Source organism: Acanthochromis polyacanthus, chromosome 20 (genome assembly GCF_021347895.1).
Source record: "Acanthochromis polyacanthus isolate Apoly-LR-REF ecotype Palm Island chromosome 20, KAUST_Apoly_ChrSc, whole genome shotgun sequence".
NCBI classification, from domain to species: Eukaryota; Metazoa; Chordata; class Actinopteri; family Pomacentridae; genus Acanthochromis; species Acanthochromis polyacanthus.
This window is the reverse complement of record NC_067132.1, coordinates 30,736,125-30,762,621: the sequence shown is the minus strand read 5'-3', so window position 1 is coordinate 30,762,621 and position 26,497 is coordinate 30,736,125. Positions and strand designations below refer to the sequence as shown.

Genomic DNA, 26,497 nt, shown 5'->3' with positions numbered 1-26,497 from the left:
ATTAAAGATGAAAAATGACATAAAAAGAACACACAAAGTTGCAAAAATAGCACAAGAAGATACAAAACGACAAAAAGTAAAAAAAACCCTAAAAATTACACAACTATGACAAAAAGACACAAAACTCACTGAAATTTTGATAAAATATAAAAATCTGCAAAAAAGTGACCAAACAAAAAATGTGTAAAAAAGTTGTAAAAATTCCACAACAGTGACACATAAAAATGCTCAAATGACACAAAAAATATAAACATTCCACAACTATGACATGAAAAGAGACAAAAAAGACAAGATGAAAAAAACACAAGACACAAAAAGAGTGAAAAATGAGATAAAAATGTGATAAAATGACACAAAAAACACAAATAGCAGCAAAAACAACACAAAATGTTGCTAAACTCACACAAAAAATGTAAAAATGATACAAAAATGCTGCAAACACACACAAAAAGAGAGTGAGAAATGACAAAAAGTGTCACAATAACACCAGCAGTTCTAAACTTCCTGAACGCTGCACTCAACACCTGCATTGCACCTTTTCTCTGATCCTCAATCCTCTCCTCTGCTGCCGTTTTCTCCGTCGCTCTCGTCTCCTAAACTTAACGAGGAAACGACGTTAATTATCGTTATCGTTTCTTAGATTAGTGACGCATAAAACACCTGCAGTGCTCCTCCTGCCTCCTCTCTGCTCCAAAAACACACTTTTCTACATGACTTTAGTCGTTCAGCTGCGTTTTCTTTGTCCAGAAACGAATTAAATGTCACAAATACAGATCAGTCCGCCACAGAAAATAGTCCCCAACAGTTTTATATCAGCATATATGGAATATAAATTCATATCAGTCGGAGAATTAGTGTTTTCACTTTCATAAAAGGTCAACAGAACGACAAAACAGCAGAAAAGACACACAAAATGACTCAAAACGAACACCAGGAGACAAAAAAACACATAAAACCAGCACAAAAATGCACAAAAAGACAAAAAAAGACACAAAAAGGCACAAAAAGGCCAGAAAAGTAAGCCAACTGACCACAGAAAACCAGAACGAAATGAAAAAATGATGCTAAATGATCGAAAAGACTGATTTAAATAAAAAATACACATAAAATAAACACAAACAAACTCAAACTGATTTAAAACAACCACAAAAACAAACAATCTGAATTAATTTGAATTTTTACTCAACAAAAATTGGAAAAACTTTGAAACAAACATCGCATTGAGTCAGACACTGCCTGCAGTTCAGCCAAAAACGCCACAAATTTTTATCACGTGTTGTATGCTTTGTTCAGAATTATTTGTTTTTACAGAATCTTTTACCGGAAACAGTTTATTTTTGGAAAATTTTTGAACAAAAAAATGCAAATAAAGTGATTTTGACGAAATATTGCCATTTTAATCTGAAATTTGCGTAATTTTTCCAACAGAACGGCACATCTCAGGTGAGTAGTTCAAGCACCACCAGAAAGGTGGAAATCTGTAGAATTTTTATGTTTGTACAGTTCCTTGCTGTGATAAATGGTTTAATTCAGTTGACTTTTAAAACAGACAACTTCCGGTTTAAACCGACTGGCTGGTTTTGGGGTTCAGACGGTTATTGAAGCGGCACCAAATGAAACAAAGATGCAAAATAATCAAAAAGATGCTCAAAATGACCAGAAAGTGATTTAAATTTTTAAAAATACACGTAGAATGGACACAAACCAACACAAACTGATTCAAAACAACCACAAAAACCAACAATCTGAATTAATTTTAGTTTTTACTCAATAAAAATTGGAAAAACCGTGAATGAAACATCGCATTGAATCAGACACTGCCTGCAGTTCAGCTGAAAATGTCCCGACTTTTTAATTACGTGACTGTTCATCATAGTTGAGTCACTCATAAATTAACAGTTGTTTTTCTCAGGATTATTTGTTTTTTACAGATTTTTTATTTTTTTTTAATCACAAATGGTTTATTTTTTGGCAAATTTTTGAACAAAGTATGTAAAATAAAGCGATTTTAAGGTGAAATTTGTGTAATTCTTCCAACAAAACCACACATCTCAGGTGAGCAGTTCAAACACTACCAGAAAGGTGGAAATCTGAGGAATTTTTCTCCTTTTACAGTTTCTTGCTGTGCTCAACGGTGTAATTTTGTAGATTTTATTCGTATTGTGTTCGAACGTCGTCGTCTGAGTTCATCTGAATTTTCCTGTCAAGCTGCTGCAGTCTTCAACTCTCTGCACCCATTAGCTGCAAACCGCGAGTCGGTGTGTGTTAATGCATCGTTGGAGGTGTGTGTGTGTGTGTGTGTGTGTCTGTGAGCTCGGTGGGGGGAAAGGTCGCCATTTAAAAGAGATTAAAACGCTGAAAGATGAATAGTGTCGGACATTTTTACGCACTGCAGGGCTGCACACACACACACCGATGCAAGGTCGGATGAGTGTGTGTGTGTGTGTGTGTGTGTGTGTGTGTGTGTGTGTGTGTGTGTGTGTGTGTGTGTGTGTGTGTGTGTGTGTGTGTGTTCAGCCATAAGGTACCAGCCTCCCACTGCTGCCCTTTATTTCCACACACACTCGTACTTCCTAAAAAATGAGACGTCAACAGCAGCACTGCAGGACTGGAGGTGTTTCTTCAAGGACAGCAGAGAGAGAGAGTCGCTTTCCACCGTCATTTACACCAAACGGACGCTTCTACTGCACATGCAGGAGTGTGGAGAGCAAATTCTGTCCTTTCACTCGTGATTTCGTGCCCAGATTTTGATCATTTTCAGGGGCTATTAGTTCAGAGATCCTCGGAAGGTTGAAAACTCAACATTCATTGTCTGTTTTTAAAGTTTCAGCTCTGATAAACATCATGAATCGGAATAAAAGAAGACGGCTCTTCTTCTGTGTTTACAGTGTATAAATACACACACATATATATACACTTAGTAGAGAAGCTTTATAGAAACACCATAGCACCTTCAATTGAAAACTTATCTGTGAAATGGCTTGAAATTGTCCAAAATTACCCTCAATGGCATTTTGACATGACCAAATTACCAAAATAACTCTAACTTGTCCAAAGTGATTAAATAAGTGAGCAAACTCATTCACAATTTGTACGAAGCAGCTCACAAATGGTCCAAAATTACAAACAAATTGTCCAAAAATGATTCAAAAGTTGTCCAAAATGGCTCAGCAATGATCCAAAACTACTCAAAAATGGTCCAAAATGACATAAACATGTTCAAATGTAGTCATAATAGCAAAGAAACCTCGTCTTGCCAAACTTTCCACATATCAGATTCTACTGATGTTAGAGCCTCAAAGGTTCTTGAAATGTCGACCAAAGGCTGTACATCAGTAGAAATACGGATCCATCCATTTATAGACAGCTGTTTCTGAGCCCTCATCAAATTTAACGGCTGTTTTCTGGACATTATAGGAGATCAACCCCTTAAAACAGCTTCACGGGTCTTTTTTAAGGCAAAAACAACAAAATTCCCCAACATAAAACGTATTAAGTTCTGAGAATCCAGATGAACATTTGACAGAACTAAGTTTTGTGTCATGAGTAACAAATCTGAAGTAAATCTCAGACGGTGCAACAACACTGTCTGAAACAAGACAAGCTGAACCTCCAGCAGAACCAGTGTCAGTCAGTTTGACGTGTTCCTCGCTGTGTTTTTGTGTGTTTTTGTGCGTTTTCCTACTTCGGGTGGGTGAAATCGTCCACCAGCGTCACTTTCTCCACCAGATCTCCTCCGATGGAGCGGACCAGCTCGTAGAAGTCGTTCTCGGTGAAGCCGTCGTCCGGCAGCCAGAAGGAGATGTCGTTGGAGAGCGGGGGGTATTTACTGAGCGGCTGGGAAAACAAACAAACAAACAAACATGATGAGTGACGTCTCAGCTGGTGGCGTAAACACAACAAATCTGGAGTAAAAGTATAGATATGACTTGAGACGAGGCAGCGACTCTTCTAAAGCTAACAGATCACTCACTACAGGTCCAAATTCTTCTTGGGAAGTTTTATTCTTCAGTCTTCTACTGTCCAACATGCAGATCATTTTATTCTACACCAAACTGACTACATTTGGTAAGATTTGCTTTACAAGTGTCGGGACATGGAGTTTACCTCATCACGCTCTTTTTGTTACATCTGATTAATATTGTAATCGTGGTTCAATAGTTAGGCAGTTAAGAAGGGAGGCAGGTAATTGGGTGGTTGACTGAGTAGAAGGGTAAACAAGTGGTTGTTTGGTTGGTTGGTTGGTTGGTTGGTTGGTTGGTTGAGTGGTATGTAGGCAGCTGATTTGCTGGTTTGGTAGTTCAGAAGTTCTTTTTTGGTTCAGTAGGTAGGCATACAGATGGTTGGTTGGTTGGGTAGATAGATAAACAGAAGATTGGCTGGTTGAGGAAGTAGGCAGGTAGATGACTGGTTGGTTGGGTATGTAGGTGGGAAAGTGAATGGATGTTTGGGTAGGTAAACACGTATGGAGGTGATTGGTTGGATGTTTTAGCGAGTAAGTAGGCTGGCAACTGCTGGTTGGGAGTTGAGTGGGTAGTGAAATGGTTGGTTGGTTGGTAGGTAAGTGGGCAAGTGAGTGGTTGGCTGGTCAAGCTGTAGGTTGATTGATTAGATAGATAAGTAATTAGTTTAGGTTATTATGAACATTATAAACAATTGCATAGTAAATGGAGATCCAGTGTTGCATCAAACTGTCGTTAGGCATCTATGACCTGTGCTTCTTTAAATTGGAGCATTATGCACAGATTTGTAAAGACCATGGAGGATATTTCTTTCTCCATATCTGGGAATTCAACAATTTGTTTTCTACAGATGATAGTTAGTGTGGAATTTTTAAAGGCCTTCAAAAATCTTGAAATTTTGTTTCATGTGCCACATTTTATTGGGTTTTCACTCTATTTGAACTACATGCTACATGACGGTTTAACTCAGCAACATATAACATGTAAGAGGAGGAAAGCACTGAAAAACAATGAAACTAAGTGTCTTGGGGAAAGGAGAAAAACATTTTTTCAAGATTATCTGGAACAGGGTTTGGCTGGATCTTGGACTCATTAAACAAAGACATAAAAATGTTGGAACGAAGGGATTTATCGACACATCGGCTGTACAGACGGCAAGAAGAGGGGAATAAAAAAACAAGGGAGGGAGAGGAATATCCCAGGAGGAACAAGGATTAAACATCAAAGAAATTGTGAGAATAAAGAAAGAGATGAAGCTAAAGAGTAACGAGGAATGTGTGAGAGAAACCAGAGAGCAGAGACGAGGAAGGAAGAGGAGAAAGTGTAAAACACAAAGACAATAACACATTAAAGCTTCATCAGAACGACAGAATAAATCTGATGTTTTATGCAGCGCCAGACTGAGAGAGAGTTTTCTATCATCTGTCACTTGTTTAGAATACAGAGAGAAGCTTTCCCTCTTGTTCCTCGCTGCTCTTTTCACTGTTTTCTCTCCATTTTAATGCTGTTTATCTTCTGATTTTAATATTCATCACTGAGACAAAAGAGACGAGGAAGAAAGGAACGGTGACATAATGATCCCAAAGTCTACAAAAATATTATATAACAACCCCGGCTTTTATTCAGCCAAAATTCTGCAAAATAAAAAAATCACCAGAAAAATATAATTAGAACTTTGATGAAATACTGCGGCAAAGGAAGGAAGGCTGATGGGAAGTTAGCGAGGTAGGTGGGTGGATAGTTGGTTTGTAGGTAGGCTATTGGTTTGGCGATCGGCTGGGTAGGTTATCAGACAGGCATGCAAGTCATTGGGTATTGAGTAGGTGGGCATTTAACTGTTTGACTGGGTACGTATGAGTAGGCAGTTAAATGGAGTACTTGGTGGTTGGTTAGTCTATTGAGTAAATAAGCTGGCTGGCTGGCTGGCTGGCTGGCTGGCTGGCTGGCTGGCTGGCTGGCTGGCTGGCTGGCTGGCTGGCTGGCTGGCTGGTTGGTTGGTTGGTTGGTTGGTTGGTTGGCTGGTTGGCTGGTTGGTTGGTTGGTTGGCTTGTTGGTTGGTTGGTTGGCTGGTTGGCTGGTTGGCTGGTTGGTTGGCTGGTTGGTTGGCTTGTTGGTTGGTTGGTTGGCTGGTTGGCTGGTTGGTTGGCTGGTTGGTTGGCTGGTTGGCTGGTTGGTTGGCTGTTTGGCTGGTTGGTTGGTTGACTATGTCAGTGGGTAGGCATTCAACTGGTTGACTGTTTTGTTACTTGGGGTGGATTATTGACAAATTTGTTGTTTAGATGGATAGACAGGTCGATTTGGGTTCACTAGTCTGTTGGTTGGTGATTTGTTGAACCTTGCTAGTTTACGAGGTAGTTAGGGAGTAACTTAAATTACTGGAAATAATGAATTAAACGAAAACCTTAAATAGATCACTACGGATACTATTTTTTTTTTTTTTTTACATTTGTATCATTATTTTAACTTCAATTTATGAAGTAAGGAAGGTATGGAAGGCTATTCATATTTATGCTCGTTTTCTTTATTTTATTTTAAATCTGTAGAAATACTTTGTAAAAAAGACAAATGAACAGGCTGAATGCATTGGTCTTAGCCTTAAAACATTACTTTTCATGTATTTTTTGGAGGAAGAACAGAAGGCAGGTTGGTAAATGTTCACATATTTTTGAGCTCACAGTGAGAAGGAGGTAACTGAGGAGGCAGATTATACTATTAAGGCTTAGTGGCGCTGGACAACTCCCTGGTGTGTGCTGTTTGTGTGTTTGCAAACATGGATACACAAACAAAAACACAGACACACATCAGAAGCTCATTTCTGGTTTGGCCTCTGGCGGTCACAGTTCATTACTTGTGGATCCAGGGTTTACAGGGAGAAGCGGAGATGTCTCGGCCCAAGAGAGGTGCACTGACCCTGGGCAGAAGATGAGCCGAGCTCCCCTGGTCCCTCTGGAGGAACCGAGTTCATCAGCAAAACTAACAGAGGTGGACAGCAGCAGGAAACAGGGTCTGTGCTCGCAGACATCCCTCCATTTCCTCACATCTTCGTCTTAACATCACTGTTAGGATGTAGTATGACCTTTTTTCCTTTCTCTTTCATTCTGTCTTTCACTGTTTTCTTTTTTGTTTATCGTCCTTTTTCCTTCAGTCCCACCTTGTTTGTCTTCATTTATTGGCCCATTCTTTCCCTGCTTCCTCTCTCAGTCCATTTTCTGCCTCGTCCACTCCCTCCCCTCCGTCTTCTCCTCTGTGCCCTCCAACAGTCACTCGAAATGCTCTTCATTAGAGAAGACGAGAGTGGACAAAAAGCACCTTTAGCGGGGACGGAGTAACCGCTGTGTGAACCTGAAGCTGAGCGCCATGATGCCGGTCGGGTCAGGGGAAGTGACTGGTGCCGACTGATGTGAGCCCCCACTGTCACGATGTTTTATACATGAGGTTAAGAGGCTAGAACACACACGGGAAGGATAAAAGGCTCAAAGTAAAGTAACAACACTGAACGATAAGAAGCAGTGGGCTGGACGGTTGTGTAGGTGCTGTCAGTGGGCAGGTGATTGATTAAATATGCAGGTAAGTTGGATTTGCAGACAAGTCTGTTCATAGACTGATGTTTGTTTGGATAGAGAGGTAGATGATTGTTGGGCTAAATGTGTAGGTGGTTGATTTGTTGGCAGACTGGATACAGAGGTTGGTATGTGCTTAGACAGATGTTCTGTTGACTGGGTAGGTTGGTAGACAGCTGTATTTTTGGTTTGGTTAGTCGGTTTAGTGATTGGTTTGTTTGTTAGTATGTAAGTAGGTAAGTCAGTGTTTTGTTGGTCGGCTCTGGAAGTGTTTGGTTGGTTAGATAGATAGGTAGGTAGGTTGTTAGTTTGAAAGATAGGTCAGATGATCAGTACGTTGGTTGGTTTGTTGGTCGGTTGGTCGGTCGGTTGGTTATATATGGAGGTAAATGTGCTGATAGATAGTTAATCGTGGATAGGTAGGGAGCTGTGTGGTTGGATGGTTGGTTGAAAAGGTAGGTGGTTTGTTGGTAGATAGGCAGGTTGATAGTTGGTTTGATAGTTGGGCAGGTCGGTAAGTTAGTGGTTTGGTAGAGAGGTAGGTCGTACATTGGTTGGTTGGAGAGAGACAACTGAGTGGCTGGTTGGTTGGATAGATATTTAGGTGATTTTGAGAAAAATGCAATGAACAAAGTTGTCATCCACTATGATTCAGTAAATGGGATAAACTTTCAGTTCATCTTTTAGTTGCTAAATCTTCATCACATTCTTTTATATCAACCAAAAAAACAGGAACTTTTTCAGGGTTAAAGTTCCTCCGGCACATTGTGTTTGGTGTTTTCACAGCAGAGAGCAAAGAACAACGAGGTTCAGCGAATTAATCCGCTGACGCATCAAATGGAGCTCGGATTCCCTCTGAATGTCATCCTCTGCAAAAACCGAAAACAAAATCTGGACTTTGGTGGTAAAATATACACTGCTCCATTCTGATGACTGCTGCTCACAGTCTACTAGAAAAACAGCATGTCTGCAGATGAAGGCTTTTAAAAATGGCATGAAAGTTGCCGAAATTGTTAGGAACGGCTGCAACACCGAGTACACTAACTCTAGTTACTGAAATGAAAAGAAGGACAAGAGCAGAAAGCAAACAAAATTTTGTTGCTTTCATCATTAGACAAACCATCTTGACTCATGGGAAGTCAGCTCTGTCCTGTGTTCTGGTGTTGGTACCTGGAAGACGATGGGCTGGTGGATGTCCTGCACTCTGAACTGCTTCAGGAAGCGTTCGTCCTGACTCCAGAACAGCCGGATGTCTGGGATGCTGAACAGAATCATGGCCAGCCTCTCCAGGCCCAGACCGAAGGCCCAGCCCAGCTTGTTCCCGGCCCCTGCTGTAAAAACACACAGAAGACAGACTGTCAACAACCACATTAACAAATGATTTTAATCAGTCAGTGTGGTTGTCAAACAGCACCTGCCAGCTTAGGAGTCAGATATTCCCATCAGGAGCTGGTAGTGACCAGAAACACAGACAAATGCCAAAAACACCGGTGATAATGACATGTGGAGAAGCTACTATTATTGCTATTATTATATTAGCTGATAACCTACTTTTTACAAAAATTTTAAATAAGTAACTATCAGGGCAAGTTTTGCATTTTTCAAAACATGAAACCTATTTAAGTTGAAAGAATGGACAAACTAATAAATGGTCAAATGATTTATTGGAAACATTTTGTAGACTGACTATTAAACAAACTGAAACCATGTAATGCATCCCTATGCTACTCATTAGCATCTCTATGCTACTCACTAGAATCATTATGCTACTCACTAGCATCCTTATGCTACTCATTAGCATCTCTATGCTACTCGCTAGAATCATTATGCTACTCACTAGCATCCTTATGCTACTCATTAGCATCTCTATGCTACTCACTAGAATCATTATGCTACTCACTAGCATCCTTATGCTACTCATTAGCATCTCTATGCTACTCACTAGAATCATTATGCTACTCACTAGCATCCTTATGCTACTCATTAGCATCTCTATGCTACTCACTAGAATCATTATGCTACTCACTAGCATCCTTATGCTACTCATTAGCATCTCTATGCTACTCACTAGAATTATTATGCTACTCACTAGCATCCTTATGCTACTCACTAGCGTCCTTCTTGATACGCACTAACATCCTATGCTGTTCACTAGCTTGATTATGCTACTCACTAGTGTTATTATGCTCCTCATTAGCGTCTCTATGTTACTCACTACCATCACTATGCTACTCACTAATGTCCCTATGGTACTTACTAGCATTTTGATACTATTTGCCAGAATCGCTAGCATCATCACAATACTCACTAACATCCTTATGCTACTTATCAGCGTCTTTCTGTAATGCACTAGCATCCCCGTGCTTTTAGAATCAGGTTGAAGTTCTGAAATATCTGTACATTCCCTGAAGTAGACAAATGTGTTCATGTCTAAATGTGTTTCTTGGTTTGTGTGGATATTTCTGAACAGTGATGTCCTCACTACGACAGAAAGACAGGCAGGTGTGAGTGTTAGTCCAGTAAACTCCTCTATATTATTCAGGACTTCAACTTAATGCTGTCAATAAATCTATACAACCTTATCTGACCGCCTACAACACACACACACACAGTTTACTCAGTTATTCTGATACTGTGCTGATCGAACACGACTCCTCCACTCTGTTTTCAGTCAGAGTGTGAGCGATTGTGATTCCCTGAAGGCAGCCAGCTGGACCGAAGCTCACTGCTGCATCTGATCTGCAGCCGTGAACTCAGTCACATGTAGAAGACATGCAAAAAATGTGTTTAGGTGGCTGGTTTTAGGAGAGATGATGGGATTCATCTGGACTGATTTCAGGTCAGCACCCATGTTTCTCGTTAGCATGGCCATGCTAATGACTAACATCCCTATAGTACTCACCCATGACCCAGGGCTAGTCATTAGCATTTCTTTGCTCCTTCTTAGCATCCTTATACTTCTCTGTAATATTCTTATGCTACTCACTAGCGTCCCAAGGCTACTCACTAATCCCCATGTCAGTCATCAGCGTAACTAGCAAGGTTTCTCACTAGCATCCTTAGGCTGGTAATTAGCATTGTCCTACTGCTGACTAGTGTCACTATCCAACTCATTACCATCCCTATGCTACTCCATAGAATTTCTACGCTATTGTCGAGCTTCACTATGCTACTTAGTCCTACTCATTGTCATACCTATGCTACTCATCAGTGTCCCTATGCTGTGACAGTTATCCCGAAGGTATTTAGTAGCACATGTAGGCTGCTCACTTACACCTTTTTGCTGCTCACTAGCATCTTTTTGATATTATCATCCCTATGCCCCTAACTGTTGTCCCTATGCTACTCACTAGCGTCCCTATGCTACTCACTAGCATCCCTATTCTACTCAATAGCATCCCTATGCTACTCACTAGCGTCCCTATGCTACTCACTAGCGTCCCTATGCTACTCACTAGCGTCCCTATGCTACTCAATAGCATCCCTATGCTACTCACCAGCATCTCTATGCTACTCACTGGCATCTTTATGCTACTAAATAGCATCCCTATGCTACTCACTAGCGTCCCTATGCTACTCAATAGCATCCCTATGCTACTCAATAGCATCCCTATGCTACTCACTGGCATCTTTATGCTACTAAATAGCATCCCTATGCTACTCACTAGCGTGCCTATGCTACTCACTAGCATCTTTATGCTACTCACTAGCGTCCCTATGCTACTCAATAGCATCCCTATGCTACTCACCGGCATCTCTATGCTACTCACTGGCATCTTTATGCTACTAAATAGTATCCCTATGCTACTCACTAGCGTCCCTATGCTACTCACTGGCGTCTCTATGCTACTCACTAGCGTCTCTATGCTACGCACTGGCATCTTTATGCTACTCAATAGCATCCCTATGCTACTCACTAGCGTCTCTATGCTACGCACTGGCATCTTTATGCTACTCAATAGCATCCCTATGCTACTCACTAGCGTCTCTGCTACTCACTGGCGTCCCCAGGCTTTTTGCTCGAATTTTGATGCTGCTCACTAAAAATTAAATGGAAACTTTCCATTTAATTTTGCTCACTAGCATTTTTTTGCTACTCATTATCGTCCGCATGCTACTAGCTAGCATCCCAAAGCTCCCCGCTGATGTTTGAGGCTTCTTGCTGGAATCCCATTGGTCTCACCAGCAGTTTCTGCTTTGCAAACTTGTTGGTCCTCTATTTCGTTTAGTTTTCAGAAAGTTCTTCCGCTATTAAGAGGCTGCAACCGCAATGATTTTGTGTTTTCATATATAATGTATTGATTACATGGAATTTGATTATCTGAGCAACAGACAAACAGTTCTGACTCCAGAGTCTGCAGACGATCAGGACGAAACACGATTAAACTCCAGAAAAGTCAATAATCTCAGTCTGCAGGACGGTTGGTTTCACATCCGTCAGTCACTCGTTTTTCAAACAGCACGCTCCTCATTTCAGAACAAAACTCTTCAGCTGCTTCGAGGCAGGTCGAAGCAAAGGGCAAGCGCTCGGTGGAATAAAGGATTATGGGTAAATCCGAGGATTTGGGGCGTTTTTGGCCTGGGACCTAGATGAGAGGAGAGTGGTTCCTCTCTGCGGACGACGCCTAATTGAGACAAACCTGTCTACTTTTTGAAGTGCAGACCCTCCGGAAACTGAGTCCGTGACCCCTGTCAGGGCCGTGAGCCGCAGTTTAAGAAACAGGGCAGGAAATATTCATCCACAGAGACAGAAACAGCTGGGACTTAAGTCTGAAGTAAAGTTAGTTCATTCAGTTGGTGGATTCTAAGAGAAAAAAGATTAAACTAGAGCCTTTAAAGCCAGTCCAAAATCACATGAGAAAAAACAACCTGAAACCAGTCTAAAACCAGCTTAAAACCAGATAAACAAGCCTAAAACCAGCCAAAAACCAGCTGAACCAGTCTAAAATCAGTCTAAAACCAGTATAAAACCAGCTTAGAACTAGTCAAAGAAACCGTCTAAAACCTGCCTAAACCTGTGAAAAAGCAATGTAAAAAATGGTCTAAAACCAGTCCAAAACCAATTCAATACCAGCCTAAACCAGCTTGGAACCAGCCCAAAAAATGTTGAACAGTAGTCTAAAACCAGCCTAAAATCGCCCTAGAACCAGTGTCAGATCAGTCCGAAAACAACCAAGACACTTGAAAATCAACCAAAAACTCTTTTAAATACAGTTCAAAACCTGTTACAAAAACTAGTCCAAAAACTGCATGAGACTATTTCAAAACCAGTGTGAGACCTGCTTGAAACCAGTCTAAAATACAGTTCAAGACCCAGTCCAAGACCCAGCTTAAAACCTTAGAATTAGTCCAAAAAAACAGTCTAAAACCAGCTAAACCAGCCTGTAACCAGCCCAAAAAGGTCTGACAATAGTCTAAAACCAGCCTCAAACCAGTGAAAAAATCCAGCAAAAATGGTCTAAAACCAGTCCAAAACCAATGCAGTACCAACCTAAAACCAGCGTAGAACCAGTCCAAAAAGGCGTGAAAGCAGTTCAACACGAAAAACCCAGCTTGGAACTGGCCCAAAAAAGCCCTGAAACTAGTTCAAAATCAGCCAAAAATCTGTCAAAAATCTGCGTCAGACCAGACCAAAACCATCCTAAAATTAAATTAAAACAGTTTAGAATCAGCAAAAAACTCTTCTAAATGCTACTGACTGCTCTGGATCCTTAAAAAGATGAAAGCTGCAGTCTGATTTCTGTCTAAAGTGGAGGAAACGCTTTAATCCTGCTTTGTACCGTCCATGTTTCACATGTGAAGGCTGCAAATCCCTCTGAGCCGCCGCCGCCTCCTCATCGCCGCAGAGGATTTAACAGGTGAAATCAATACAGGTCCGCGGCTTCTAACCGGATCCAGCAGGTCGACATAATCAAGCCGTCAGACCCACACCTCTCAACAGCAGCGTCTTTTAATGGATTTTTTTCTACTTGTCAGATGGAGACTCTCATAACAGAAGCAGTGTGAGGCTAAAATGAGAACAAAGGTGACGACTAAACAACTGAAGGATCCTCTCCATCGTCACAATTCATCAGAGCTGGAGGGAAAGTCGTCGCTGCTGGAGGAGCTTCAATCTTTTCTGCTGAACAGTGAGTTCAGACACAGAGAAGTCCTAAAATCTCCAGAAACCCCGTGCTATGTCCACTCGGCCTTTCAGAAACATCTACAGGAACTCACTGTGTTTTTCTGTGATCGATTTGAGGGTTCAAATCAGTTCAAAAACAAGTCCAAAACGAGTGCAGTCTGGACAAAAAGTTGACAAAAAGCATCCTAAAAGTATGTTGAAAACTAGCCTAAATGCAGTTCAAAGTCATCCATAAAGATTCCAAAAAAGCCAAAAATCTGCATAAAACAATCCAAAGAAACAGTCTATAACCCATTTCAAAGTCTTCCAAGAACCAGTCCAAAAACCAGCGCAAAACAATGGTAAAACCAGCATAAAAACCAGTCTAAACCAGCCTAAAATCAGTTGAAAAGCAGCCGAAATCCAGGTCAAAACCATCCTAAAATCAACCTAAAACCAGCCACAAACCTGCATGAAACAATCCAAAAACCAGTCTATAATCCAGTTCAAAGTGTTTTCCAAAAACCAGAATCAAACCAGTCAAAGAACAGTCCAAAACCAAGCCAAACACAGGTTTCTGGTTGGATTTAGATCGATTTTAAGATGGTTTTGACTGGATTTAGGCTGGTTTTGACTGGATTTTTGCTGCTTTTCAACAGGTTTGAGGCTGATTTGACGTGTTTCCAGAGAATTCCCGCATGAAGAGCCGCTGAGCGTCCGTCAGCCGCATAAATCTGCAGGAATAATTAGTTGTGAGGAGCAGCGCCGAGGCCAGCGGCTCTGATTTGGTTTCCAGACTCGTATTGTGAGGTCGCTGTTGGGTGAGGAGTGGGCGGAGAGGCTGGATGTAATCTGGACATTTTTCTAAATATTAGTGCGTGGGCCGAGGAGGAGGAGGAGGAGGAGGAGGAGGAGGAGGAGGAGGAGGAGGAGGAGGAGGAATTACCGCCTCTGATTGCAAACGCTGCCGCTCATTACGATGATGTGGAGCCGCCGGGCGCCGTGCACACCAACACACACACACTTTCTGCTTTACATCCTGGTCTCGTCGGGCGCCGTCCAATCGGCGGGCGGGGAATGTGGTTTCTATGGTAATGAGCTCAGGTCACAGGGGTCGAAGGAGATGAAGGAATAAATCTGCACTTCATGAAAACGTTCAATCAATCAGATGGATGGACCTCCTGATCCTCCTCCTCCTCCTTCATCTTCTTCGGTTTCTTTTACTTTTTCCTCTTTGTTTTTTCTTCTTCATTATCACCTTAATCTTTTGTTGTCCTCCTTCACCTCCAGTGTTCTCCTTCTTCTTCTCCTTTTCCTTTTGCTTCTTCTTCTTCTTGCTCTACATCTTCTTCACTTTCTTTTTCCTTTTCTTTGTCTTTTCTATCTTCCTCCTTTCAGTATTTCTACAAACAGTTGGTTGTGTGACCACTAAATTACAGTTTTACTGTATTTAAATCAGCAAAAAAAAACTCAAACCATAAAATGACCATTTATTGGATATAAATCATCTAAAAATGTCTTTATTTTGCAGATATTTACTTTCATTTTCACCATTTTTACAGTTTTGCAGTGTATTTTATCTATTTTCAGTGTAATTTTACAGATTTTAGTGTTTTTAGGAGGTTTTAAATGAACCTGACCTCAGTGGAAATGTCCAGTTATTTAACTTTAAAGCCTCACAGCTCCGAGCAGGCTTTTATTTTTATATTCTGTTATATTTTCCTGCTGTCTGGCTTCTGCTCCTCCTCCATCCGTCTCCATTCCCTCCTAATCAGATTTGCCATGAATATATTTACGGCGGTGTTATTATTATATATTAGAGGCCGTGTGCTGCCGCTGCGGTTTGCAGCCGCAGCGTTGTGATTAAGCGTAATGATCGCCGTGACAGAAAACAGCCGTCGTAATTAGACCGCTGGAATCTGAGGCTGGAGCTGCTCACCAAACCAAAGAGAAGGAAGAGGAAAAGCCGCCGTCGGTCAGACGAGAAACAAGAAACACGGAGTTTCTTCAAAACTCAGACACGGAATTAACACGACGAGGCAACATTTAGACGATAGAAAGACAAAAATGATTTAATAACGAGAAAAATAACACAATGTCTGCTCAAAACTGGAAATGTGACAGACTGGAGAGTCAAGGTGGTTGGACAGGTCTATTGACTGGAAACTTTGGGGTTGTTGGTCTGGTCTTTAAACTGGAGATTTTGGATTGGTAGGGCTGATATAAAATCTGCAGAGTTTCAGGCTATGGGATAGGGCTATAAACTGGATGTTTGGGTCTAGGACTGGTAAATAGATATTTTGAGCTAGAGGGATAGGTCTACTAACTGGAGTTTTGGGATTGTTGGGATGGTCTATAAGCTGGAAGCTTGGGTCTAGGACTGGCCTATATACCAGACATTTTCAGCTGTAGGGCTATGCTTATTAACTGGAGCTTTGAGATTGTCGGTTTATTAAATGGAGATTTTGGGTGGTAGGACTGGGGTATAAACTGGAAATATTTGGTTGTAGGACTGGTCTATATACTGGAGTTTTGGGGTTGTTGGATAATCAATTGGAGATTTTAGGTTGAAGGATTTGCTTATGAACTAAAGATATTATGTTGTAGGACTGGTCTATTCACTGAAAATTTTAGGTTGTAAGATTGGTCTATAAACTAGAGTGTTGGGGTTGTAGGACTGGTCTATTTACTGGACAGTTCTAGTTGTGGGACTGGTTTATAAACTGGAAACTCTGAGTTGTGGAATGGTCTATGAACTGGAAATCTGAGATAATGGACTGAACTACAAACTGTAAATTTTGGGTAGTGGATTAGTGTATAAACTGGAGATTTTAGGATGTAGGACTGGTCTATTTTCTGGACATTTTGAATTGCAGGACTGGCCTATAAACTGTAAAAGCAGTCAACGAACTTGACGTCTTCAGTTGTTGGGACGTGTCTATAAACTGGAGGTCTGATAGTTCCAGAGGTCAGCATACTTTGTACTGAACTCCTCATGTTCCAGGAATTAGTCACCTCCGACTGCATCAGATCTGGAGCTGCTCTGATTCATTTCATCAGAGCTTTGAACAGCAGAAAAACCTCAAACATGACGTACGAGAGGCTGACGTCCAGACAGAGTGTGTGTGTGTGTATGTGTGTGTGTGTGTGTGTCTGCTGCAGTGTGTTGCAGACGTCAGACCGACAGATTGCTCGACACCCGGCGAGGATCGATGTCCTGAGAGCAAATATCACAGTGAGGAGACGAGTGCCGGGCCCCCTCCCTCGGCCAATCAGGAGGCAGCGATGACATCACCGTGCAATGATGACATGACGGCAGTGGTGATGCGTTCGAGTGAGTAACCGGCCGTCCGATGACGTGATGATCGGTCAGAGTCCACAGACAGCCGCAAGTCATATCAGTGTAGAGACTGGTGTCTGCTGATCCAGGAAATATACTGGACCAAAATGGGTAAAAAACCTAAATATACTGGACCAAAATGGGTAAAAAACCTAAATATACTGGACCAAAATGGGTAAAACACCTAAATATACTGGACAAAACTGGGTTAAAACACCTAAATATACTGGACCAAACTGGGCTAAAACACCTAAATATACTGGACCAAACTGGGTTAAAACACCTAAATATACTGGACCAAACTGGGCTAAAACACCTAAATATACTGGACCAAACTGGGCTAAAACGCCTAAATATACTGGACCAAACTGGGTTAAAACACCTAAATATACTGGACCAAACTGGGTTAAAACACCTAAATATACTGGACCAAACTGGGCTAAAACACCTAAATATACTGCACCAAACTGGGCTAAAATGCCTAAATATACTGCACCAAACTGGGCTAAAACACCTAAATATACTGGAGGAAACTGGGCTAAAACGCCTAAATATACTGGACCAAACTGGGCTAAAACACCTAAATATACTGGACCAAACTGGGTTAAAACACCTAAATATACTGCACCAAACTGGGCTAAAACACCTAAATATACTGCACCAAACTGGGCTAAAATGCCTAAATATACTGGACCAAACTGGGTTAAAACGCCTAAATATACTGGACCAAACTGGGCTAAAACGCCTAAATATACTGGACCAAACTGGGCTAAAACACCTAAATATACTGCACCAAACTGGGCTAAAACACCTAAATATACTGGAGGAAACTGGGCTAAAACGCCTAAATATACTGGACCAAACTGGGTTAAAACGCCTAAATATACTGGACCAAACTGGGTTAAAACGCCTAAATATACTGCACCAAACTGGGCTAAAACACCTAAATATACTGGAGGAAACTGGGCTAAAACGCCTAAATATACTGGACCAAACTGGGTTAAAACGCCTAAATATACTGGACCAAACTGGGCTAAAACACCTAAATATACTGGAGGAAACTGGGCTAAAACGCCTAAATATACTGGACCAAACTGGGTTAAAACGCCTAAATATACTGGACCAAACTGGGTTAAAACGCCTAAATATACTGGACCAAACTGGGTTAAAACGCCTAAATATACTGGACCAAACTGGGCTAAAACACCTAAATATACTGGAGGAAACTGGGCTAAAACGCCTAAATATACTGGACCAAACTGGGCTAAAACACCTAAATATACTGGAGGAAACTGGGTTAAAACGCCTAAATATACTGGACCAAACTGGGCTAAAACACCTAAATATACTGGACCAAACTGGGCTAAAACGCCTAAATATACTGGACCAAACTGGGTTAAAACACCTAAATATACTGGACCAAACTGGGCTAAAACGCCTAAATATACTGGACCAAACTGGGTTAAAACACCTAAATATACTGGACCAAACTGGGCTAAAACGCCTAAATATACTGGACCAAACTGGGTTAAAACACCTAAATATACTGGACCACACTGGGTTAAAACAGTCAAATATCCTGGACCAAACTGGGTTAAAACACCCAAATATCCTGGACCAAACTGGGCTAAAACACCTAAATATCCTGGCCCAAACTGGGCTAAAACACCTAAATATCCTGGCCCAAACTGGGCTAAAGACCAGTATAATCTGGGCCAGTGTGTGAGCCTGGTAATAGACCTGTTAGTTGCTGCGGTGATGGATAAATCTGGCGGATGGTCGCTGATCGTGACGTTACTCGTTGAGCGTTCGCTTGGTTTCCGTCGACTCGTTTTCGTCTTCCCTCTCCAGAATCTCATCCGTCTCGCTCAGATTCTCGTTCTTCTCTCGGCTGGAATCTTCCCTCCACCGCTCCATCACTCGCCGCCTCCACTTTCAATTACACTTCATTTTTCTTCCTCCTCCATCGCTCCTTTTGTCTGGTTTGATTCCACCTGAGATTTTTCTCTCCGGCGTCACGACGCACTTCATCCACACTTTCACTCCACAGCACTGACAGATAGAAGATGCTTTCTGATTCTGTTCTGAATGAAGAACCGTTCCTCTGGAGGGCTTTTAAAACCCGATTATGATCAGCTTAACTTCAGATCCAGTATCAGGGAGAAACAGTAGAAAAGAGCAGAAAATACTGGACCAAACTGAGCTAAATGACAAGAAACTATTGAACCAAACCCCCCAAAAACAGGATATACTGGACCAAACTGGGCTAAAACACCAAACATAAGGGACCAAAAAACAATAATATAGGACCAAACTGGGGGAAAAAATGGAACCAAACTGGGCTAAATCATCAAAAAAATGGGACCAAACTGGGGAAAAAATATGGGAACAAACTGGGATGAACTGCATAAAATACTTGACCAAACTGGGCTACAACACCAAAAATATGGGACGAAACTGGGCTAAAACAAAAGAAACTGAACTGAGCCACAGCTCAATAAACTAGGATATATTGGATTTTGCATCATGTTTATGTCTTTTTGTGTCATTTTCATGACATTTTAGCAGATTTCTGTGCCATCTTTGTGTCTTTTGTGTTGTTTTGGTGCAAATGTAGCATCTTTTGTGTAGTTTCGTGCCTTTTTGTGTCACTTTTGCCCCTTTTTTAGCATCTTTTTGGTAATTTTTGTGTCATTTTAGCATCTTTTAGCGTCACTTTACAATGTTTTGTGCCAGTTTTATCTCTCGGGTTTTTTTAAACATCATTTTGTGTCTTAAATCACTTTAGCATATTTTGTGCAATTTCAGCATAGTTTTGTGGAATTTTTGTTTCATTTTCGTTCCATTTTAGGAACTCCTCATTTCATTTTTGGGCCATTTTAACATTTTTTTAGTGTCATTTTAGCATGTTTTGTGTCAGTTTTATCTCTTTCGTGTTGTTTTAGCATCTTTTGGCGCAATTTGTGTGTCTTTATGTCATTTTAGCACCTTCTCCTGTCAGTTTTGTGTTAATTTTTGTGTCATTTTAGAATCTTTTAATGCCAGTTCTATCTCTTTCATGTTGTTTTAGCATGTTTCTGTATAATTTTAGTCTTTTGTCACTTGAGCACATTTTCAACCCTTTTCTGTTAGTTTTTTTTGCCTTTCTTGCCTTTTTCATGCAATTTTATGCCATTTTCTGTAACTTTTGTGTGATTTCAGCATGTTTTTATGGCATTTCCTGTCATTTTGTGTCACTTTTGTGTCTTTTTCATGTTGTTTTAGAGTCTTTTTATGCCACTTTTGTGTCTTTTTTGCCATTTTAGCACCTTTTGTGTTGTTTAGAGTCTTTTTGTGCTATTTTAGCACCTTTTTGTGTCACTTTTGTGTCTTTTTGTCACTTCAGTGCCGTGTTCTGTCAGTTTTGTGTCTTTTTCGTGTCATTTAGCATGTCCAGGAGCAGCTGATTCTTCCTATAAAGTTCATCTTCCAGAGTTCCAGGGAGCTGGCTGTGGTTGTGAAGTTTGATCCCGGCGGAGCGTCGCTGCTCGGTGATGAATATGGATCATGGAAACAATACGAGGAAGCAGCGTTCGCCTCCTATCGAGCGTCGCTGCTGAATTAGTGATGAGGACGCGTTAATTATGCAGCGTGATCAGTAACCAGGCAACGGGCGGCTTCACCTCGCTGTCTGCAGATCAATAGGGGGGGAAGTCTGCTCTAGTCAGGGTGGAGGACCGAAAACTTTTCAGGCTTCATTCTGGGCTCTTTTTGTGTCGTTTTAGCTTCTTCCTACGCAATTTTAGCACATTTTTATGGTTTGTGGTCATTTTTAGCATCTTTTTGTGTAATTTTAGCACATTTTTGTATCTTTTGATGTCATTTTTGTGTCTTTTGGGTAATTTTTCGTATCTTTTTGTTTAATGTTTGTGTCTTCAGTGCCATTTTAGCATCTTTTCTGCTATTTTTGTGTGTTTTTGTGTCATTCTGGTATTGTTTTTAGCGTCATTTTGTGTAATTTTATGTATTTTTGTGTGTCGTGTCATTTTAGCATCTTTTGGGTCAGTTTCATGTCATTTATGTCTTTTTGACATTTTTGTGTCTTTTTAAGCAAATTTTGTGTCTTGTGTATTTTTTGCAACTTCTTGGGTCTTTTTCTGCATCTTTATGTGTAGTTTTGTCTTTTTGTGATAGTTTGTAGCACCTTTTTCTGTAATTGTCTTTTGTGTCACTTTAGCACATTTTTGTGTCATTTTAGCACATTTCTGTCATTTTTAGCACATTTTTGTGTATTTTTGGTCCTTTTGTGATATATGTAGCACCTTTTTGTGTAATTGTCGTCTTTTGTGTCATTTTAGCACATTTTTGTGTCATTTTTAGCACCTTTTGTGTCATTTTTGCATCTTTTGTGTCATTTCAGCACCTCTTTCATTTTTTATCACTTTTTGTGCAATTTTCATGTCATTTTAGCATCTTTTTGTGTAATTTTAGCACATTTTTGCGTCTTCCTATGTCATTTTTGTGACGTTTGTGTAATTTTTAGCATCTTTTTGTTTAATGTTTGTGTCTTCAGTGTTGTTTTAGCATCTTTAGTCTTTTTTATGTCATTTTCAGCACCTTTGTGTGTATTTTTTGTCTTTTTGTGATAGTTTTAGCAACTTTTGTGTAGTTGTTGTGTTTTATTTCATTTTAGCACATTTTTGTGTCATTTATCACACATTTTGTGTAATTTTTGCATCTTTTGTGTAATTTCAGCACCTCTTTTTTTTTTTACATTTTTTATCACTTTTTGTGCAATTTTCATGTCATTTTAGCATCTTTTTGTATCAAATTCCTGGTCATCTCGGACAAAATGCAGTCAATTTGGACAAAGTCTGGAGTAATTTTAGAGATTTTTTTAGTCATTCATGGCATTTTGAATCATTCTGGACTGAAGGTTTGGACTCGTTTTAGTCATTCTGGAGAAGTTCTACGTCCTTCCTCTCCTCTAATAAATACAGTCGACCATCAAACTGAAGTTAAAGGTCCAGCAGGTGGTTTGAAGCTACGTAGCTGCTAAATTTCAACACGTGTGAAGAAAGAAAATCGGCTTTGTGTGAAAATATAAAGGACACGACACGTCAACGGCACTTCTAAAAGCTGAAAGTGTTTTTATGGACTGAGGGCCAGAAATAGTCGGAGTTTTAGATCCCACCTGTGTACGTGAGCTTTGAGAATAGCAGCAGAAAAGAGGCGCCGTGTTTTCGCTGAAGTCATGTTCCTGCTGCCTGAGTGGGCGAAAACACAAACATGACTCACGACTCCACAAATACTCTTTGTTTTCTCTTTTAAACACACAGAAATACTCCGGTAGAGCTTCACACTGCTTTCCATGAAAAACCTCCTCCTGTTTAACCCTTTAGACACCAGGCAGCCTGTGTGGGTCACTGCAGCTACTTTTGGGTCTTTTTTTTTCACATTTGTGTGTCCTTTTATGACATTTTTGTGTGATTTTAGCATCTTTTTGTACCATTTTTGTGTCATTCTTGTGTGTTTTTTTGTCATTTTAGCATCTTTTGTGTCAATTTTGTATCATTCTGGTGTTATTTTAGCACTTTTTGTGTAAATTTCATCTTTTTCTGACATTGTTGTGACATTTTAGCATCTTTTGTGTAATGTTAGCACCTTTTTGAGTCATTTTTGCACATTTGAGTTTGTCTTTTTGTGATATTTTTGAGGGATTTTAGCATTTTTGGGTCATTTTCATGTTGTTTTAGCACCTTTTGTGTCATTTTTAGTCTTTCTGTGACTTTTTGTGTCATTTGAGCGTCTCTTTGTGACATTTTTGTGTGATTTTAGCGTCTTTTGTGTCAATTTTGTGATTTTTTGTCATTTTTTTAGCTTTTGCATGTTTTGTGTTAGTTATGTGTCATTTTTGTGTCATTTATGCCATTTTTAGCATATTTTGTCTCAGTTTTGTGACATTTTGGACTCAAGTTGAGTTATTTGGACAATTTTTATATAATTGTGGGTCAAATTTAGCATCATTTCACATGAGATTCACAAATACTCTTTGTTTTTCTCTATTAAACACACACAGACATAATTAGGTACAGCTTCCCTCTGCTTTCCATAAACTACCTCCTCCTGTCGGTGAAAACCTCTCAGAGACACGATGCAGGTCTGAGATCAGCCGGTAATTACGGCGGATTACCGGGAAAGGCCGGGCTTTGGTGAGGTGAGGTGTCGGAGCTGCTGCACAGCTTAGCGGCCTGATCCGGTGTTTAGCGGAGGTTAAGACACTTTGTCATCCACACGGCGGTAATCAACGGTCCTGTACAGCCGCCCAGATTACACAGAGACTAACGATGGAGGCCGAGGGCTGCAGGGCCAGACTCACACAGATTAATGAGCTGATGCAGGAGTGAATATACGACGGAAACACACTCCATGCTGGACGCTGATTCTCTGAAGGTTTGTGGATTTTAGCCTCTGATTGTTTACATCTGACTCTCACCAACAAACGTGCTCCACAAATAAAGCTTAAAAGTTTGTTCTAGATACTTTCAGTCCAGTTCAATCAGAGGTCATGTTTATAGAGTGCTAGTTTGTGAACACATACTGGCTAACATTATCTTGTCAGGCTAATGTAGCAGCAAAACATGCTATTAAGGCTAACATAGCTGAAGTAATGTCTAACTCTTATTTAGGTTATCAGCCAAGATTAGCTTGTTTAGGCTAATACTCCCACTAATGCTACATTGTTTCAGGTCCTGTAGGAGGTAACATTGTCTTGGTAAGGCTAAATTAGTGGCTAACATTGCCGTCTTTAGGCTAACAGGCTCTTTAGTGGCCAACATTGGACCAGGAATATCATGCTTGGGCTAATGTAACAGCTAGGATTAGCTTGTTAAGACAAATTCTCCTGCTAATGCTATATCGTTTCATGCCATGTAGCAGCTAACACTGTCTTAGTAAGGTTAAAATAGTGTCTAACATTGCCTTCTTATCTTCTTTAGGCTAATATAATGGCTAACATTATTAGTTTAGACTCATATAGCAGCTAACAAGTTCTCATTAGCAGCTATCTTCTCGAAGCTAACATAGTGGCTTACGTTACCTCGTTTAGGCTAGTAAAGTGACTGACAATTTCTTGTTCAGATCAATGTACTGGCTAACATCATCTTGTTTTTGCTAATGTAGTGGCCAACATTAGACCAGTAATATCTTGCCTGGGCTAATGCAACAGCTAAGACTAGCTTATTAAGGTTAAAACTCCAACAAATCTAATATCGTTTCGGGTTATGTAGCAGCTAACATTGTGGTGGTGAGGATACAGTGGTGGCTAACATTGTCTTTTAATCTTCGTTAGGCTAACACAGTGGCAAATATGATCACGTTTAAGACAACACAACAGCTAACATTTTCAAGTCGAGGCTCATGGAGCAGCAAACATGATCTTCTTTAGGCTAACATAGTGGCTAACATATTATATGAGACAATATAGCAGCTAAGAATTTCTTCTTAAGACAAAGACAGAAGCTAGCATTATCATCTTTAGGCTAACATAGTGGCTAACATGTTGCTGTTTGGTATAATATATCAGCTGACAGTTTCTAGTTAAGACTAAGGTAGCAGCGAACATTATCTTCTCAAGGTATACATAGTGGCTAGCATATCTTGTTTGGGATAGTATATCAGCCAACAGTTTCTTTAAGACTAAGAGAGCAGCTGATATTTTGTTAAGGCTAACATTATCTTGTTTAGGTTAGTTTAGCAGCTAACAATGTCTTGTTAAGACTAACATAGTGGCTAACATGAGCTTGGTTAGGCTAATTTAGCAGCTAATAATGTATCATTAAGACTAACAGAGTGGCTAACTTTACCCTGGTTAGGCTAATTTACCAGCTAACATTGTCTTGTTAAGACTAACATTGTTGCTAATGTTATCTTTTTTTAAGCTAATTTAGTAACTAAGCAATATGTTAAGATTAACATAGTGGCTAACTTTGTCTTGGTTAGGCTAATTTAACAGCTAACCTTGTCTCATTAAGACTAACATAGTGGCTAACTTTGTCTTGGTTAGGCTAATTTAGCAGCTAATACTGTATCATTAAGACTAACAGAGTGGCTAATTTTACCCTGGTTAGGCTAATTTACCAGCTAACATTGTCTTGTTATGACTAACATTGTGGCTAATGTTATCTTTTTTTAGGCCAATTTAGCAGCTAGCCAATATGTTAAGACGAACATAGTGGCTAACTTTATCTAAGCTGAGATTAGCTTGTTTAGGCTAAGGCAGTGGCTAACATTATCTTGTCTAGGGCTAATGTAGCCGCTAACATTATCCTGCTTAGGCTTAAGCTCATTATATTGAGTCTCATTCATCAGTCTGTTGCTCTTGCTCTTTTTTTGCTTCTTTACTGGTGTTCCCAGAGTCAGAAATGCTAATGCTAACCTCGTTTTTGTTGTGCTGAACCTCCTCCATCACTGCTGTGGTTAATCTAACTGTACAACATTGTGTAAACAGCCTCAGCGGATCCATCCAGATTCCTGCTTTCATTAGCACAAACCTCTTTATTCCCTGTAGTTGGACTCTGTTTAACCCGTCGCTGGTGTTTTTCATTAAAAAGCAGGAGCATACGGGGGATAAACTGTGTCCTCTCTGGACTACAAACTGGATAATGAGGCTGGAGAACGTCGCCAGCAGAAGGAGGGAAATCCCCCCAACACACCTCCACCAACACCGCAGTGTGTGTCTGTGTGTGTCTGTGTGTTTGTTCACCAACGTTAGTGTGAAGTGTGTGTCGTCGAGTGTGTGTCTGGCTCTCAATGTCTGCCTCTCCATCTGTCTACCTCAAACACAGTTGGGAAATGTCGGGCTTCGAACGTTTCCCTCCTCAAACACACTAATCATCTGCCGTACGACGACAACAGACATCTTCATGCGCTTCTTTGTGTCTGTGGATAAAATGTTTGAACCTTTTCTGTGTTTGTCTTGGATTTGATGATGGCAGAGCGGTGTCTTTAGCTCGCGTTCAGTTTTTCTTCACTGTTCTAATGGAATATTAAAGCCATGTGCCTCTATAGGAACAGTACAAGCATGGCCAGAAGGAGAGAACAATGTCTTCTGCCAGCAGGACGTAGTTAAAATGGAAAATAATAATCTCACAAAATGACAGAAACAACAAAATTGTGTCCAAAATGACCCAAGACATGCGCAAAAAGACTCAGCATTGGTCTAAAATGACTAAAAACCTGAACAAAATGATACCAAATCTGTCCAAAAGGACTTACAACCTGTCCAAAATGACACTGTTAGCAGTTTGCAGCCGAGTGTGCAGGGATGTGGATCAGCACCTGAAAGTCTGAGGTACTCTGATGAAAACTGGTGGATTGTTCCCTCTGGGTTGGGGGGGAGTTGCTTCCCCAAGCGAAGGAGTTCAAGTATCTCGGGATCTTGTTCACGAGTGATGGGAAAATGGAACGTGAGATGAACAGGAGGATTGGTGCAGCATCAGCAGTAATGAAAGCGTTGTACCGAACTATCATGGTGAAGAAGGAGCTGAGCCTC

General features: G+C 40.5%; 1 protein-coding gene across 10 annotated transcripts in view; it reads right to left on the bottom strand.

The window, feature by feature from the left end:
* Nucleotides 1–26,497, bottom strand: part of fars2 (phenylalanyl-tRNA synthetase 2, mitochondrial) — a 185,531-nt gene that overhangs the window by 35,739 nt on the left and 123,295 nt on the right. For 8 of the 10 annotated variants that reach the window (XM_051940303.1, XM_051940302.1, XM_051940301.1 and 5 more), the window contains exons 8-9: nucleotides 8,693–8,853; nucleotides 3,686–3,837 (exon numbers count right to left, since the gene is read on the bottom strand). In XM_051940303.1, the coding sequence (XP_051796263.1) occupies nucleotides 3,686–3,837; nucleotides 8,693–8,853 (313 nt within the window). The remainder of the gene's footprint in view (nucleotides 1–3,685; nucleotides 3,838–8,692; nucleotides 8,854–26,497) is intronic. The other 2 variants (XM_022206689.2, XM_051940296.1) reach the window with 1 other exon arrangement.